We start from the raw sequence: 19,507 nt of genomic DNA, 5'->3' as shown, positions 1-19,507 counted from the left end.
ATGCCGGCCCGGGGCGCGCCTTTCTCGCGTACATCGCGGCTGCTGCTCCTCCTGCTGATGAAGATTTCTGTCTCTGCTGCCCTGAGCTTTGTTTCTGAGGCCAGGAATGGAACTTGTCTCGGGGGCAGTTGTCCCCTACTGCTCCAACGCCACAGCAGGGATGCCCGGGAAACAGGAAATTCTGCGAGAGACATTCTGCGAGTTCGTATGCCCAGGGAGAAACTGGAAGCAGAGGTGAGAGGGGCGACCTCCTGGGACCTCCCACCGGCCCGAGACGGCAAGACAGGTGTGAGTGAAGAGGCGGCAGGTGCCGCAGCCGCTGGTCCCTTGGGTCCTCCAACCAAGCCACCTGCTGCCTGGAGGTGGAAAGGTGCACAGGGTAAAGAGCCATTGGGAAATTTGGGGAGAAGGGACCCCACGGACCTCCAACTCTTCCTTCAGACTTCGGAGGGGGAAGAGATGAGTCCCAGGGGCGCTGGAATTCCCGGGAGCAGCCAGGAGAAGAGTGTGAAAATAGAACCTGAACCCAGAGATCTTTTTTACTGGCCACGGAGAACTGGACAACTCCAGGGTTCCCACCAAAAGCCTCCAGCGGGGCACGAAGGGAGGACCATTGCTCCCCCAGGCAGGGCACTGCCACAAAACGGGTCTGTAGATGACTGGATCCCTGACCAAGGGGGTCCGCGACGTGGAAACAGCACAAGCAGGCGTGTGAGACTGAAGAACCCTTTCTACCCCCTGACCCAGGAGTCCTATGGCGCCTATGCAGTCATGTGCTTATCTGTGGTGATCTTTGGGACTGGTATCATTGGTAACTTGGCGGTGATGTGCATCGTGTGCCACAATTACTACATGAGGAGCATCTCCAATTCTCTCTTAGCAAACTTGGCCTTCTGGGACTTTCTCATCATCTTCTTCTGCCTACCCCTGGTCATCTTCCATGAGCTGACCAAGAAGTGGCTTTTGGAGGATTTCTCCTGCAAGATCGTGCCCTATATCGAGGTAATGTCTTCTAGCTACTGCCTTTATCTGTTTCCGGAATTATAGTCAAAGAACAGTGGTTGGGGGTACTACCTGGTGGGACCCCTTGCTTCTTTCTCTGACTGTCCTCTCTTTCCCTCAGTCACTTATGTGTGCATGTGTGTATATGAAAGAAAGAAGCTTTGCTAAATCGCTTTCAAACCCCTTTGCTCCTGGCCTGTGAAAAAAAGATGGTCATATAACATGTACAACCATCACCAGGATATGGTTGTATTTCTGACTTGGCACCCTTCAGAGAGCCCAGGGTTAAGTAATGGCCTGTTCCTGGTGGTTGCCCTTATTGAAGCCTAGTAAAAGGGGGGAAGAAAGCCATTAGCATATTTACTAAAGTTCTAATGTTTCATCGTGACTCTTCCATCTTCCCATCCCCCAGGAAGACTAATGAGTATTTCCTAAACTACCAAAGCTGGAGTTATATTTTATGTATAAGAGGAAATCAATCTTTTTTTTTTTTTTTTTTTTTTACAGTTGGCCTCAAGATGTATTAGGAACCTCCAAAATTAGTTTAAGTTGGCAAAACTCTCTATCCTACTACTTTACCTAAGTTCTTAGGTCTTTCTTGTTTCTCTGTGGATCCTTTAAAAATTGAGAAACTTTTCAAAACAGCTTATTCTTCTAAATGGACTTAAACAAAAATAAGAGGATAGCCCCCATCCCTAGTATCCAACATAACCAAGTATATAAAACAAGTTTACTACTATTATGTCTGTGAAGAACGGGCTATTTTTAAGGGATTTACTCTTAAGATTAGAATGTTTCTGAAGAAATCAGTAAGCTTACAAACTTTGGAAATGAAAATCGTTTGAGCCAAGGAAGGTTTTACAGCTTCATGTTGAAGCTACTGTGGCAGCTGTCGCTCTGTTGGTTGGAATTTTCTCTGTAAATTGGCCTCTTTAAACACCAGCTCTTGGAACCTGCCCAAGTATTTGGCTGCCAGTTGTGGTTTTAGCCAGCTGGGCCTTGATTTTCTCCATTCAGTCTGGCCATTTCATTTATGGAAACCCAAGATGGGGAACTGTAAATATTGCAGGGCCTCTGATCTGTCTGGCACCAGGACCAGTTGACACTATGTTCAGCATTGTCTCTGGCTTAAAACTCCAGGGTAAGTCAACTGAAAACAGTGTCTACTAACAAGGTTCAAAGCCAGAGACAGTCAATAAGACCCTCTGTTACTCTGTCAGGGCTCAGATGTAGGACCATCCATGACTGCTAAATCAGCTGTTGCTACTTACCAGGATCCAGGGCCTCCCTTGTTGCCGAGCATGGAGTGACTTGGAGACACTGTTATTTACTGGGGAGACAGTTCACTCTTTAATTTGAGAGGACATAGGTGAGGAACATAAAAGAATATGCTTCAATTTACAATTGTCTTTTCAAAGACAACTTTAGTTTAAGCATTCTCTGGTTCTTGTTTTTAACAATGCTAAAAGATTTAGGCAAGAAGCACCTTTAGAAAATAAAATAAAAAGTTCAATGGAAGAGGCAGCCTGCAAGCAAGAACTGTGTTAACTTGTTTCAGTGGGGACTAAAGGGTTGGGGCAGGGGTTGGTTTTATACACTGGGCATAAAAATAATAAAGAAGGCAGAAAAAAAGGACAAGGAAAAGAAAAAAGAACAACCAAAGTTACTGAAGGAAAACCACAAGTGAAAAGAGTTGTATCAAACAGAAGAAAGAATATAAAAAACTTTGGTTAGTTTAAAGAGATCTATCTTTTCTAAATAATGGTGTTTATTTTGCATTTAAATTCCTTTCTCACTATGTCTGAAGTTGTATTTTGCTTTCAGTTTTTTGAAACTGGGTGCCATATCATGGAAGCTGGCCTTATACTTACTGTGTAGTTAAGGATGTTCTTGAACTCCTGATCCTCCTGCTTCCACATCTGGAGTATGGGGATTGCAGTTGAGCTTCACCATATCCAACCCGAGAGTTTACAAACACACAGTGACACTTTATTCTGTCTTTTCCACTTACTTTTCTTACTAAGACTTCTGAAAGCCTCTTGTTAGTAAAACTCTTTTTGTACTCTCTGCAGTTTGGCTTAGTTTTCACTATTTTTTTTACCTCTCTTCCGTTATTGAGATTTTATTTTTTCTAGAGAAACAAAGGCTTGCTTGAAAATATTTACTTAAAAACATGGTTTATATTACACATTTTTTCTTTCGTTTTTTTTGTTTTTTTATGCTTCTTACACATTTTTGTATTATATACTTTTTGCTGTTATAATATACATAAAATCAACCTTTACTCTATATTTCATTCCACTAAAAGAGATTTACAATACTTCAGCATGTTTTATAAAATAATTATTGAGCCATGGTATGTTTCCCATTTCCAATTTCTTTAATTAATTATTATTTTTTTAAAAAAATGTTCTTTTCTCATTTACATACCTATACCAGTTCCAACTCTCTCCCCTCCTCCCACTCCCCCAACTTTCTCTCCTCCCCACCCCCTCCATCCTTCAAAGAGGGTAAGGCATTCCATGGGGAGTCAAAAAAGTCTGACATCATTTGAGGCAGAACCAAGGCCCTCCCCACACTATATTTAGGATGAGCAAACTATCCCTCCAAAAAGAATACAGTCCAACAATCCATTTCTAAGAATAAAAGCTATAGCCCAAAACTCAAATACTATATTTCTGCTATTTTCAAAGAAGGGAAAAGGATTTGCTCACAGTCCCAAGTGAGATTACTGCATACACAAACCCTGAGATGGAGCCTTTCTGTATATGGTCTTGGGTGGGGGAGGGGATGAAGCTTGTTGGGCCATAATCAGGTTCAACACTTGTTTGGAATTTGAACTGTGTATGAAGATGTCAAAAAGACGTCCGTTGACACCAGAGGGCTCTTCTAGTGTTAGGGCAGCCATGAAGAGAAAGACAGAATTGTCAGTAGATAGAAACAACTTTCAGAATTGGGCATAACCTTGAGTCTAATGAAACTCTTTGGTGAGGAGCAACTTGTTGAGAGGATTACAATCCACAACTGTCAGACACCCACACTCTGTTATCCAAAGGAAACAATGCTTCGTCCCTGAAGGAAGAGTTGGAACAACCAGATGGAGAGCCACAGAATCCACTGTACTCACCTTTCCAAATTACTTCAGATAAGCCACTGTAGGTTCCAGCCGCATTTTAATGACAAAGGAAGAGATTTAGCAAATGTACCTAGGAAGAGGTACTCAGACCCACAAACGCATCAGTCTAGGTTTCTGTTTGCTTGTTGTAAAGTAGAGTTGTATCCAAAGAGTGGTTTGATTTTTTTTCCTACTTCTTTTCATCCTTTGAAATTTATCCCTGCATCTATTAGATAAGAAAGCATCAAAAGGTCAGTCAGCACCATTCAGTATGTTAACCTCAAAACTCTTGCTAGTCATAAGTTTTCATCCTGTTTCTGCAATAAATTCCATGATTTGTACGTGACACATTTTTAAAAATATTATAATAAGCATGGCTGGGCTTAGTACTAATAAAGATGAAGGGCAATAGAATGGTAGGAAAATGGAGGTGAGAGAGAAGGTGAGGAAGAGAACTTGGATAGCTTTGGGAGTTTCCCTTGTAGATACATCTGTTTAAGTTGGCCTATCACATAGACACCAGGAAAAATAATACTCAGAGAAATAGACATAGTGTCTTTGTGCTGTGGAATCTTGGGTATGGGTGGTAGAAGGAGAATTGTGTAAGAATTACCTAACTTCCTAGCTACTCAAAGATGGAGCATGTGTTTGAAGCCAGATGATTCAGACACTGAATATGGCATGCGGAATAGCCCTTTGCTCATAAGTTGATGGAGGGAAGTCAGTCGGAATAAATGTATCAGATGATCCCAGACCATTGCCAAACAATTATTTGTTTACATCTTAAATATGGGCTCCAAATGATATAATTTCCTCTGTTGATTAAAGGACCACACCTTCATGCAAGAGCTAGAGGCTTCCAGTTGGTCTCAGGTCATCACAAATTTAGCTATTTATATTGCTGGAGTACCAGATTCCTATAGAGAGGTAAAAGATGACTCAAGGGAACATATCTCACCAGGAATTCTGCTCATAGATAATATGTGATAAACTTAGAATATTTTCCTCATGAAGAGAGATGACGCTTCCAATGGCTCTGGAAATACTGGTTTGTAGCTGTGTAAAACAAGTGATTCTTTCCTTGCCTTAGCTTGTACTCAACAATGACAAATGAAGAAAGGAAGGGTAATTGGATGCTAAAGATGGCATGGCCAGTAAGTGTGCACTTCTACAAAGAATTTCCTACCCCCTCCCTCTTTCAAGTAATAGCACATTTATCACAGCAGATGCTAAATTTGCTTTAATGGCAGATTAGCTATTAGGTAGTATGATGGACTTTTAAGTGGAAACATGCAGTTTTATGAGCAATTTGAAAGTTACTAATAATATTCTCTGGGAAAATGGACTCAATCTGTGAGAATGGTACTTAACAAATATTTTATGACTTCTCATTGATCCCGTTGTAATCCTTTGCTGCATTTCCAAACATGAGAAAATATTTAGCTGGAGATTCTGGTGGGAAAAAAAATCAGTATTCTGGTGGGAAAAAAAATCAGTTTCCCAGACTGTTCTTTCATTTACAACTATATTCTGGAAAAGTATATGATGAAATTAACTGAATTTGGGGCTGAATAAATAAAGAATACAATAATCAAATTTCAGCTTCAAATAGCTAACATGATTATTGTGAAAATGAGACCTTTTTTTAAGCACATCAATGGATCGTGAGCATGTATTTTTCTTCGTTTCTCTCCTAGAATACTAGATGACATTAAGCTCTTAAGGGTTATATATAAAACAATAAATAGCACCTGATAAATGACTAAGAACAGTCTGAATAAATCACCAGTGTCTATGAGTTTTTTTCATATATGACATTAGGCATCCATTGATCCACTGCCTATTCATTCATTACACATTTATTATGCTTTTCTTTGGTCAAAGGCAATGTGTTAGGAGACACAGGAGCAGAAAAATATGTACAACCTTCCAAAGATGAATATCACAGGTAAACTAAAGTTTTGAAAGTGTAATATAATGTCTTACAGTATAACAAATAACATAATAGAGATTTTAAGGATGTTTTGGAAAAGCTCTGGAATGGTCTTAGATGTACCATTATAACATGAGGGCCTGCTTGTTGGGGTTTCTGTCCTTCCCAGTTCCCACAGCTGGTAAATCCCAAAGAAAATCACACAGAGATCTACGTAAGTTATAAACTGATTGGCCCCTTAGCTCAGGCTTCCTATTAACTCTTATAACTTATATTAACCCATTATTCTTATCTATGTTAGCTTCATGGCTTGGTACATTTTTCAGCGGGGCATGTCACATCCTGCTTCTTCAGTGTCTGGACAGGACTGGGGAGTAATGGGCTTTCTCCTTCCCAGAATTCTCCTGTTTTCATTGACCCACCTCTACTTCCTATCTGGTTGTCCCACCTATACTTCCTGCCTGGCTACTGGCCAATCAGCGTTTATTTAAAATATAATTGACAGAATATAGACCATTGTCCCACACCAGACCATTTCATAATCATAAGGAATTATGATGAAAGATGGAGAAATTCAACTGATAACTCTGCTCCCTATAATGTTCTTTTCACTTACATTCTCACCACTAATTTAAATTCTTCCACTGCTTGGATCCATGTTGAAAAATCATAACTATGAAAATGTTATAATTCTTGTTTTCATAATATCATTAACTTTGTTGACAAAGAAAAGGAAAAAAATTAACAAAATAAGGCAGCAGAGAGAAAGGGACTAGAAAATTCTTTTAAAATACAAAATTTACATAAATTCCAAATAAACTATCTTTACTTAATAACTTTAGTCTTGTTCATCTATACAAGCATTAACTAGTTAGAATTTTATTTAGCAATGTAACAATATATTAAATTGGGTAATTTTTGATAATCTCCAAAGCCATGCAATTGCATTTACTATGAGCTTAGAGAAACTAAGAAGAAAGACTGGCAAATGAGAGACTTTATACATCATTACAAAACTGGGCAAAGAAGCATAGAAAATGGAGTTCTGCAAGAACTGGGTTAATTTCTGGAGTGCACACTCTGAGGACTCTGAGTTCCTGAGAGGTTCCATGGTATCCTGAATATGTCAGTAAAGTGTCTTTTAACAAAGAAAAGGAACCAACTACAGCTACAAAACAAAAATAAAAACAAAGAAAGAAAAACTTCTTTGATCTTATGAGTATAACCAAGGGTGGAGCCAGTGAGGATGTACCTTGGTCTTCATGCTAATGCATGGCCCTTGATGGCGTTTTACCTCCTCTTAATATGTTATAACTATATTTAATTGTATCACTTTGGGAGTGCATAAACCTGCATCTGAGATGTAGGTTGTGGGAGGTGAGAGATGGACAGGCTTCTACTCACCAAGGTTTGTCTCTGATATTGTCATCATGTTCCCATTCCTTAAGGGTACTTCCTCATTTTATCTCCCAAGAACTTACCTGCCAAGGTCCCATAATTAACTCAACCTTGTTGCCAAGACTTACTCTTAAGTATCCTCATTAAAATATTATCCTTTGTGCCAGAAAAGATGATGTCATATAAAATTTCAGGGTAGAGAATGAAATTATTATAGCTTCAAACTTTGGGGTCTTTCTCGTTGCAGTGTGGGTATTGATTTTTTAGATCATTTCCATAAAGGACAGGCTATAATCTTAGTAACAAACTTACCATAAAGAACAGATACTTTCTGCTTGTGAGTTTATGATTGTTTTCGGTGTTATTTTTCTGCATACTCTGATGGTTCCTAACATTAATGAGGTTCATACCACTGATTTAATCTTTGTCTAGAATGCCTTAGTTTCATTAGGTCTAAGACTCATTTAACAACTGCGACTTTGTTGTAAAATAGGCTTGTCTTAGCAAGCTCCGCCTTCCTATCCTCTTACCTATTCGGTCTGTCTTGTCCTTAGTCTGAGTATCTTTCTTACAGGACAGACAATCTGATAAGTTAATTCACTTTAAGATATCAGAATTGTAAATATTTTTCCATTTTAGAGAGGACTGAAAAAGGAAGGCTAGTTCCTTATCAGATTACAGTAGTAGATTTTTAGTTAAAAACTAAGAAATTTCATGTTAAATGCTTTTTTCAGTATCACTAAAAATGGCAGAAATATTCAACTATAACTAAGTCTGTTTTTAGTGTATATTCACTATTATGCAAATAGATTTAAGTAATGATAAGATAAATAAGTTGAAAATCTGTTGCTTATCCTTGGATATTTGCCCAGTTTCCATTCCAGGTCCCATTAAGTTGGGAAGGAAATATCATAATGGTACCAAGAATTGTAAACGGAACTGTGAGCGTGGGAAAAGGACATTTGGAACAAATTTCAAATTACTGGCAATTAATATGAGATAGAAAAATTATCCTTTAATTAGTTCATTTAAAATGGTAGCATGTATTTTAAAACAAATGGTGCCAATATTGCCTAATTTTCTTTTTAAAATTAATGAAAAATTGGCAGATATTTAGTCAAATACCTTACATTTTAAGTATAGAAGGCATATACTGTGGTATAAAATTTTTAGTTGAAGAAAACCTTAATTAAAGCTGGAACTTGAAAGACAAAATATGGGTTCAAAACAATTTTTTGAACCAATATGTGGATTTTAAAATAGTCTTATTTGGTTCTTTGGTAGAATGAACTTACTTTTAAGCTGAAACAACAGCAAAATATGTAAGAGGAGGTTAAAATGGCAGTCATCAGTTGATGTCTTGTATCTTTTTTTGCATAGTTTTCTCAGTGACATTAGAAATTACATATAAATAAAATAGGCTAGGTGTGACAGACTAACTTTGGCTTTTACAAGGTATGGAAGTCTTATATTCAGTATTTTTCATGTTCAAAGTGCAAGAAACCTTCTCTTTGTGAAGTTATGGTTGTGACGAACCCTTTGATTTTAGAGCTGAAGAGGAGGCTTATTTATCTATTTGCACCCTTTGGTTTTAGAAACATTAATCAAAGCTTGTTCCTGCCATAGTTATCATCTGTACTAACTCTAAAATGAAGACCTTTTTGATAAAGTTCATCTTATTACAGCGTTCTGATCAACAACAGTTCTATTGAATGTGCTCTCCCTTGGTATATAGTATCCTTTTCCTGGTGAAGTTGCCCTGAGGTATTGCAAGGATGAAGATTATGGAAAATGCAAGAAAAAAAAAAAACCAAAAGCATAGAAGTTCCAGCCATTTAGACTTGAAAGGAAAGTTCCCTGTGTCCATCCTGCCCCTTCCTGACTGGGTGTTATCCCTATAACCACTGACTTATAATAGATTGCCATTCATGGCCCAGATGAATGGGTTTGCTAACAATAATGCCCTTGTTCTCTAGGGTACCATGTAAACAAAAGATACTACATAAATAGATGTATTGAACATTTCAGTTATAAAAGCAAAGTTAGAATACAGTTTTAATGTCCTCAGTTAGAAATTTCCCTACTTTACAGAAGTTATTTAAGCATGGAAATCCTTGAGCAATGAGTACAATGCATCCTGTTATATCTTGAATTATAAAGTATGCCTCCTACTGTTAGCACTGTGATTGCTATTTTGCCTTGTTCTGTTATATTTCTTAAAAGCGCCTAGGAAACCATTTAGAATCACCCATGATTGAAAGAGAAATCCGTTTTATTCTTATGCAAGAAGAGAGTTTCACATTGAATCCTTCCCTAAAGACATCGTCATCCATATCTTACTGATGTAGTTACTCCTCAGTTTTGTAACATAGCAATCTTAAATTGGTCATCAGCAAAGCCGAGCAGAAATTTGGGGTCCATGTTATCACAAACATGAACTTCCCAGAAGAACATGACATTTGGTAGTCAGAGCCTGTCTTTGACTGTCTTTGAGTTCCATAATCACTCAGTTGAGTTTCTCTAGTTAATCCTTACCAGGGATGAATGGGTTTCCCAAAGAACACTGCAGTTTCTAGGAAGGGAACTATATTTGGGTTGTTTCAGTAAGAAGCATCTGTATTGCCTGGTTAGCGTCTATAACAACATTTAGATGCAAGCTTTGGAAACCATCTACAAATAAAGCCACTTTTATTATAGTTTTAAAATTCCCTATATTGCTTATACTTCTTTTATTTCTTTTCACTGAAGTGACTTCCCAGATTCCACAGTAAAGGGAGGAGTCTACAGTACCCTTCTTCTTATCAAAGAGGGTCAAGGGGAAGATGATAGCTTGTCTCTCATGGTACTGGATGTGAATTGAAATGTTTCAGTCACTGACTTGTGTGAATTCAACCCTAACTACAATAAGGAATATGTTTTTATATGAATTAAAAGTGGAGTCTAGTTTGGGTTATTAAAACATGTAACTATAAAATGCCATGTAACTTGTATAATGAGTGGCTTCGGTCTGCACTCCTTCTCAAGCACCAAATAAATCTTCATACCGGCAAATGTTACCAAAGCACCAGCTCCATCTTTAAAATACACCAGCATATACAAGAAACATTGAGTTGCCACTCAGATATTAAATGGTCCTGTTAATGAAGAAAGTGGCAGATGAAGCGATGACCTCCATTCTGGGCTATTATTCTCCTGAAGAAGAGAAAAATCTTTTCCACTTTATGAGGGTCACTGTATGTGTCAGGACCAACAAAAAGCATATTGAGAGTCAAATCTGTGTGGTCTTCAGTTTCTCTTGCCTGTGTTCTTTATCCTTTGAACCTACAGAGCTGAATGAAAGCTTTAAGGTATAATTCATGACTACCTCAATTGTTAGCATGCAATAGAAATGGCCAAGCCCAAATGTATCTCAATTTAATGGCTTAAGTAATACATTGGTGTTATTTGCCAAGATGTAGACCATATCCTTGGTAAGTGTGTAATATGCAAAGTTTTATTATTTGGTCATCTTAGGAAGCCAGTTAGACATCTGTAGCCAATTTGGAACTTATATTTCTCTTCCCATCTCCTTGAGTTGATACCTTCAGTAGATTCTAAAATACATGCATCTGTCCCAGAGTAATGGGAGTCACAGAAAACATGCTATAAATTGTGTAAAGTCAAGTCCGTTTCTTCAGCAGAGCCATTTCATATACAAGGCTATTTGCTAGATAGATAGCAGTAAGTAGGGGGTAATGGAGAAATTATACTTTTGGTCTGATGCCACTTGAGAACATAATGTATGTCTTATTAGTTATGGGTTTTTTTGGCCAGTAAGCATGATATAACCTGTATATATGTATATATATATGTATATTTATGTATATATATATGTGTGTGTGTATGCATGTGTATGTATGTATGTATGTATGGACAAAAATTTATTTTTAAAGCATTGAACTGATTTAACACTCCATTTGCTGCTAAAGATAGGATTCAATAAATCCACAATGATGCTGAAATTGTGACAGTCACTTTGTAAGTTTGATTAAGGAGAGTGACCCCCTAAGCCCATTCTTTGGTGCTGTATCTACAGCTTCCCTGTGCCAGTTTTCAGACTGGGGCTATTGCTGCATCCCTCTTGTCCCGTGGAGCCATGCTGGAGATGGCTACAGCTCTCTGAAGCATTCCTGCACTGGATGATGACAGGAGAGAGCTGAAGGAGCTTCATTGTTGTTCCTCCGGGATACAGAGAACAGTGGGACATTGTTGTTTGAAAGAAAGATCTTTGAGATTTTTATTTTGTTTCTGTTGCCTTTTCTGAATTTTGATATCTATCCCATAATGACTAGTTTCTCCAGTATTTCAAACTCTCCGCTTCTAGCTTCTCTCTACCCTTGAAAACTAGCCTTGTCTATCAAAAATGTTTATCATTCCTGCTTTTGATGTTGTTTACTAGTCTCCCCATTGCCATTTAATTAATAAGAAATGGCATCTCACTCATTCCATCTCAGAGTGTTTGCACCACAGAATTATCTATCTAAGCCAATGCCTAACAGCTTTCCTCCATAGAACATGCTTTGCAGTGACTTTTAGCCATCAGATATGGTCATTACTTGCAGAAGATCCACAGTTCATGATACAGTTGTATAATTGCATATAATTGCACTATTCATCCTCATAGAACTTTTAATAAGCTGTAAGTAGACAGGTATATTTAAAATTGTGATAGTGATCTTTTCATGTTATCTTAACGTTTAGGCACTTTTAATTACATAGGTAAATTTTATATGTGTGTATGCAGAATCTGGGCCAATGCTCCTTATTCTGATGACTTTTATCAATTTATCTCTGAGATAAACAGCCAAATCTTTACATGTACTTAAGCCTTCTATAAATAGTCCGGGGAGTTACTTAGTAGAGCATTTTTACACGTTCCTTTTTCTTCCACATCATAAAATTTAGTGCATGAGTGAATTTTGAGAAAATATCTGAAGTAATAGGTCTGCAGGTGGTGACAGCAGGAGAGCAGCGAGGTCTAAGACTGACATTTGGGTTGCGGTTGCTGTTGGCAACTACATTTCAAGGGCTATCAGCATCTGGGCTAGCAAAGCTTTCCCTACCGTCCCCTTCAATAGCTCTTTCCGACGCTCATGGGACCTCTCTGGGTTCACGGTGTTACTGCTGGCTCTAAACTTCAAAGCATGCTATCAGAGAGAAGAATAATTTGTAAACAAAAAGCTTGTTACGGGAACGATGTGACTTTTGTACATGAAACCTAGAATGATCTCTCAAGACAGCTACCGAGGAAAGCAGATGCGTTTTGGATTCTAACCTGGTACTGAAGCTTTGGTAATGTGTCTGTCTATCTTCCAATCAAAGGCAGTAAGAGAACGAATGAACAAAGTTGGAACACATGTACATCTGGCTTGAATTTGCCCTGACATTTGTTGTGAGAGGAACCGTATGGAACCTGGGAACTGTTCTGCTTTTTCTCTAGACAACGGAGCATATTCTCCCTAAGAGGCAGCTTCCACAGTCACTGCAGCAATCTACCACTCCCATTTAATACCTGTCTTTCCACATGCATTGGCTCTCACGTCTTCTGAAATGCTCTGTGACTGACTCAGACACTAACACTTGTAATACGTGGTTCAGAGTTTAGGATTCTCTAAACTAGTAATTAGAATTAGGAAAGGAATATGGCATCCATATTAAATAGTGTGTTTTTTTGTAAGTGATGAAAGAAAACTATCAGCCAGTAGGTGCATTGAGCCTCTAAGAGACTGTATCTTCTCAATCTTTTGTTTCTATATTACTGAGATTCCGCTTATCACAAGCACTATTCATCATTTTCAAAAGGAAACCCAGGGGCTTCATATTTGTGTGCGGACTCTGAACATTAGTGGCAGTGATGAAAGGAAACCCTGCACAAACATTTTCCTTAGGGTGACTACACAGAGACTCTTGGGAGGATTTGCTGATACCCGCGCATCTGAGGGTTTCTTTAGTTTACATTTTTAAAAGAAATAAATCAACACACTTAAAAACCTTAAATACAAATAGAAAATTTGAAAAAATCTGTAAAGTACTGTAATTTCCACACGATATTGTTTTTTTTTTCTTTGATGGGGGAAAAGAAATCCCTAAATGTTTTATTAAAGGAATTCAACAAGTACAAATATTAACAGCAAGGCTGTGAATTATTCAAACTGTGACTACCTAAACCAGGCTACTATAAATTAAACATGAAAGACTCTTTTTGACATCACCAGAATCCAGACATCCCGAAACAACAAGAATTGAACACCCTACCCCAGAAGATATAGAAGAAACAGACCTTAAACAGTACTTTATGAAAATAACAGAGGACCTTAAACAGGAGGTAAAAAACTGCCATAAAGAAATGGAGATGACAAACAAAAAGGTAGACGAAATAAATAAATCTCTCAAAGACACACGATATTGTTTGATGGAGATCTTTAGGTAACAATCCTGCTTAAAATCTGTCCAAGTGTGGTTACCAATATTTAAAAAAATGCCTCACTAGAAAACAATAATAACATGTGGACCTCACTTGGAGAATTGTTTAGCATTTGGAGCTGATATAAGAAGCAAATATCCATTACGAAGAGTGGATCATCATTGTAAAAGTTAGTTTTAATCTTTATTATTTATTTCTAAATAGTTTGCAAAACTTATCAATGAGCATCTATATCACTCTTGACTCCCTGCCTCCCTCCAATTCTCTCCATACTTGAAAGTTGATTTTTACAAGTGGCTTTTCATTTTCCCAACTCTACAACAATTGATATTTCTTATACAAGTATTTGGGAGGATTTTGAAAAGAACTTCAAGAATTAGGGCCATAAGCTCAGTCATAAGCTTTTTATCTGACTCGTTTAGAGCTCTGTTGTAAAATTTTCCTGCCTTTTGATTTTCATACATTTAAAACATTATATTCCATTTTAAGATTCTTTTTGCCAATAATAATAAGAGTAGTCATGACATAGGCAATGACAATATTTCATATTAGAGCTTAGGGATGCTGTGTGATGTGTCATGTGTGGGAAGAAGAAAGCATATTGGACAGAACCTTTGAAGCATGTTGGCATAGCTCTGGATACAGCAGCAGCTTGAATGTACCAGATAAATAACAAATGTCAGAGAATTATAGTGGTTGTGCTATCATGATCCCATTGGGATCTAAAAAACTGACACTAGCATTATATTTCTAATTTCCTTGCTTTTATTTTTGCCAAGCCATGATATATAATAACTATGGTTTAAAACATTCTCATCAACAAGAGTGGAAACAACTTCAGTTAACTCAGTTTCTGGGTTAAAGCCCAAAGAAATTCATCTCCCGGAAGACTTTTCCTTCCAAAGCATCATTAACTCCTTTTTAAATTTATTGTCCTTATTTAAACCTGTAAACAGTGGTCATATTCATTAAACTCTAAATTGCTTACACATCCCACCAAATATCTACTTAAATATCGTTTCAGGTCATGGCAATGTTGAGCTTGTGACTTTATGACTACTCAGCCATTCTTGGGTGAGTGTTAGGTGGAGAGACGGATGCTTTTCCCCATCAAAACCTTCAGCATCAAACACCGTGCTTGACTTAGTGTTGATATCAACAAATTTGTACATACATCAGCTGTGTATCTCTGTGTTTCACTAGAATAAGTGTGATGTTTAAGGAATATTTTGCAGACAAATGACAGTCTGTGTCGTGGCTCTTTTTGCATCACGGTGACCAAAACTTTTGATAGAAACAACCTTGGGAAGGACTCATAGTTCCATTGTGGAGGCATTAGTAGAGCATCATGGTTCTGAAAGCCTATGGTGGAGGCTTGGGCAGAGCATCCTGATTTCACCTCTTGACAGACTGAAGCAAAGAAAGAAAGGTTGAGGGAAGCTTCTAGATAAGATAAAGCTCTAAGAACTTCCCCGCCAATGACTTACTCTCCCCTAACCTGGCCCCTCCTCTCACCTTTCACATAAATTCATCACATTATGAGCCCATCTAGGGTTCAACGCATAACTAGGTTAGAGTCTTCAGGATCCAACTATCTGAAAATAGACACAACCATATGTATACTTCCTTGGTTCAGTAGGTTTTTCTTATCCATCCATATTGACACTCAAAATGAACTATCACAGTATATTTTGATTAGGAGTATGCAGCCTCGAAAAAGCCTTGGTATATGAATGATAGGAATGTCTTTCTGATTAAGCTGGAGCTATTGGCTTACTTAGATATCTGGCCATAAGCACACAAGAGCAGTGAGTTTTTGATATAATATTCTATCTGTAAAATACTTTTTCAATATGAGGATTTCCTGTAGTTAGAATGGGGTACCTTTGGGATCCTTTATGTATTTTTCATGGTTATTTTATGTGTACATTGACCTTATTTAAACATCTCATATTTCTTTACATTTAATGGAAGTTTGTATTTGAGTATACTTTTATGAAAAAATCTTTTTTTATGTTTTATTATGTATACATGAGCACTTAGAGGTAGTTGTGTCTTATATATTGTGATTTTGATTTTGTTAACTCATATTTTCTTTATCCATATGACTTCTCTGACCCCTTCAAAAGATTTATATTTATCTCTATCATTAATGATTTTAAATTCCATTTTTAACTTTTCCATCCCACATAGTTGGTGCAACTTCTTCCCTTCATGCCATGTATGTTAAACTCTTAGTTTCAATTTGACACCACCAAACCACCACCCCAAATTTACCCTGATTCCCATAATATTATGGTATTAAGTTTCTCTATTTCCCCCCTTATACCCTTAAAGGTGTCAGTACTGGAGGAATCCCAAACTCATAAGGGAGTCTTTGCTCCAATTTTTACCCACTTAAAAAATTCAATTGCATTTATTTATTTGCTTATCTACATAGTATGCGTACACATGTGTGCGGCAGTGTGCATACAAGCAGAAGTGAGAGGACCACTTTCAAATGTCAGGTCTCTTCTTGCAGAAAGTGGGACCTGAGGTCATCAGGCTTGGTGGCAGCACCTACTATGCCAACTTCCCAGAGACTTTACTTTCATTGGTCCTAAGTTGATCTTCTATCTGTGTGCATCTGGACATCTAGTGCCAGCATGAAAATCTCTGGAAGTCACATGTAGAAAAGGGGGCGTTACTAACTGACTTGAACTTCATTTTCTCAATGATTTTGGTCCCTGGAGAATCTCTCTCTCTCTCTCTCTCTCTCTCTCTCTCTCTCTCTCTCTCTCTCTCTCTCTCTCTCTCTCTCTCTCTCTCTCTCTGCAAAAGTTTATGGCTTTGAAAAAAAACAGAAAGGGTCAATTATTTCTGTTCAGGAAACTTTGGTGGAATATCTCCAATCAAGGAACTTGTAAGGAACAGTCAGCTCAGAGGCACTGGCTGTGTGAGACAGTCCTGAGTCCCACCGGGGAAATCACGACTAACCTTTGAAGTAATAAAAACGAGACACAAGCCAGTCTCTGCTGGTTATCTCGATGTCCCGATGGCTGGCATTTTCACAGTGACTGAAATTCTTTCAGCCTCCAGATGTTCTTATCTGTGACAGAAAAATCACCCAGAAGTTGCTGACCTTCATAGAAGCTCCCTGCTCTCCTTATGGTGTGTGTGTGTGTGTGTCTGTGTGTGTGTGTGTGTGTGTGTGTGTGTGTGATATACACACATGCATCACCTAAGAAATGCTACAATTTTCTTTTTATCAGGCTCAAATGATTTAAATAATGGCTGGTCTAGTTTCCCCTCTTCTCCCCAGTCTTCTTGTGCTTCCCTGCTTTCAGCTCACCACCTCCAGTTCTTTGTTCTCCCTTGCCATGTTCCTACCCTTTCTTCCTTTGTCCTTCCTTTTCATCCTCCCCTCTCCCCCTCTTCTATACCCTCTTCTATGTTGCCTTCCCTTTATCTCCCTTGCTGTCCCCTCTTTCCTGCTTTTATTTTCCAGTGCCATGATCTCATGCATTGTGTCCCCCACAGGTGGCTTCTCTGGGCGTCACTACTTTCACCTTATGTGCACTGTGCATAGATCGCTTCCGGGCTGCCACCAACGTCCAGATGTACTATGAAATGATCGAAAATTGTTCTTCCACCACTGCCAAACTTGCAGTTATCTGGGTTGGCGCTTTGCTCTTGGCACTTCCGGAAATTGTCCTCCGCCAGCTGAGCAAGGAGGATTTGGGCTTTAGTGGCCAGGCGCCTGCAGAACGGTGTGTCATAAAGATCTCTCCCGATTTACCGGACACCATCTATGTTTTGGCCCTAACTTATGACGGTGCACGGCTCTGGTGGTATTTTGGTTGCTACTTTTGTCTGCCTACACTTTTCACCATCACCTGCTCGCTAGTGACTGCCCGAAAGATCCGCAAAGCAGAGAAGGCCAGCACCCGTGGAAACAAGCGGCAGATCCATCTGGAAAGCCAGATGAACTGCACGGTGGTGGCCCTTACCATTTTATATGGATTTTGCATCATCCCTGAGAATATCTGCAACATCGTCACTGCCTACATGGCCACGGGCGTCTCACAGCAGACGATGGACCTCCTCAACATCATCAGCCAGTTCCTCTTGTTCTTCAAGTCCTGTGTCACCCCGGTGCTCCTCTTCTGCCTCTGCAGACCCTTCAGCCGGGCCTTCATGGAGTGCTGTTGTTGTTGCTGTGAGGAGTGCATCCAGAAGGCTTCCACTGTGACCAGCGATGACAACGACAACGAGTACACCACGGAGCTGGAGCTGTCGCCCTTCAGCACGATCCGCAGGGAGATGTCCACTTTTGCCTCTGTGGGGACCCACTGCTGAAGTACCCGGCTTGCTTAGCTCAGATTTCTCCGATTTTCATATCCTGTGAAAATTTTTACTTCATATTTTTCCTTGCAGGGGAACGAGGCAAACATTTTGAAAAGCAAGTAGAGGAAGACATATTAACTACTCTAGAACTGATTTTGCAAATTAATATTTGTGCTCTGGGAAAAAATGTTTCTATTTAGTTATGTAAGAAGAAGATGGCCAACAGTCTCAGATCATTTTTCCTGCTATGGTGCTAATATTTTATTTAAAAGTTACTGCACCTTAACAATATTAATTGTTGGATTTCTTTATTTCTTTTAAGAACATAATCATTGTATACTGATGGCGGACCTGTAATTTTGCTAGTTATTTTGTGTTTAAGTTGTGATTGAAAGTACATTGTATCTAAAATGATTTGTACTTCCAGCCATGCAAAGTAGCCCCAAATAAACAACCCATCCTTCTATAACATGACTGTCAATCTACTTTTAACAAGACTCAATAAATCTTTTAATTGCCTTAAACATACAATTACTGGTCTTATGCACAACTTGAAACTGGCCTTTTTTAAAATAATATCTTCCTTTAAGGCAGGTAATCACTGTTGTAAAGAAGTTTTCAAAATAATACTGTTTATATACATAACTCATAAAATTATATTGTAGATTAAAATTAATCTGTATTTTTAATATTCACACTGTAAAATTACTTCTGAATATTTTTAAAAATATGAAAGACAGAGGAGTAGGTTTAGAGTTCTTTTACTTCCTATAGATATATTTTAAATCCACCTTTGAACTGGCACATGGAAGAACAGGTTTTCCCATAGGGGATTATGGGCAGTTCAAGACTGGGAAACAATGTGCCTAGCATCTGATTTCCACTGAACAATAGCCTCTGAAATTTCATGGCTCGTATGTGAAGTGCTCTGAATTCTAATAGTTCATCTTGGCTTCTATTTTACTTTTTAAATTTTTGAGAATTTCATAGGAGCACTCTGTTTAAACCATTTCCACCCATTCCTTCCTCTTCCAACTCTTCCCATTTGACTCCCTCAGATTCATACTTTTAAAAAAAATCAACCTAATTAAATCTCTGACTTGAGTTTTTCTGTGGAATGAAACACACACACACACATATATGTATATATATGTATATATATATATATATATATATAGTCTTGACTAGAGCATGCAAATATTCAAACACTACCTTTAAATGGATGTTCAATAAATGCCCCCACCCCCAAACCTAACCCCACCCATTTAGT

The 19,507-nt window shown here is 38.3% G+C and overlaps 1 protein-coding gene across 1 annotated transcript; it reads left to right on the top strand.

Annotated features, from left to right (window-relative positions):
* Nucleotides 1-18,249, top strand: Gpr37 (G protein-coupled receptor 37). The gene is made up of 2 exons (XM_038321027.1): nt 1-1,002; nt 17,431-18,249. The coding sequence occupies exons 1-2, from the start codon at nt 1-3 to the stop codon at nt 18,247-18,249; spliced, it is 1,821 nt and encodes a 606-aa protein (XP_038176955.1).
* The last annotated feature ends 1,258 nt before the right edge of the window (nt 18,250-19,507 follow it).

Source organism: Arvicola amphibius, chromosome 2 (assembly GCF_903992535.2).
Source record: "Arvicola amphibius chromosome 2, mArvAmp1.2, whole genome shotgun sequence".
Classification (NCBI taxonomy): Eukaryota; Metazoa; Chordata; class Mammalia; order Rodentia; family Cricetidae; genus Arvicola; species Arvicola amphibius.
This window is presented reverse-complemented; position numbering and strand designations above follow the sequence as displayed.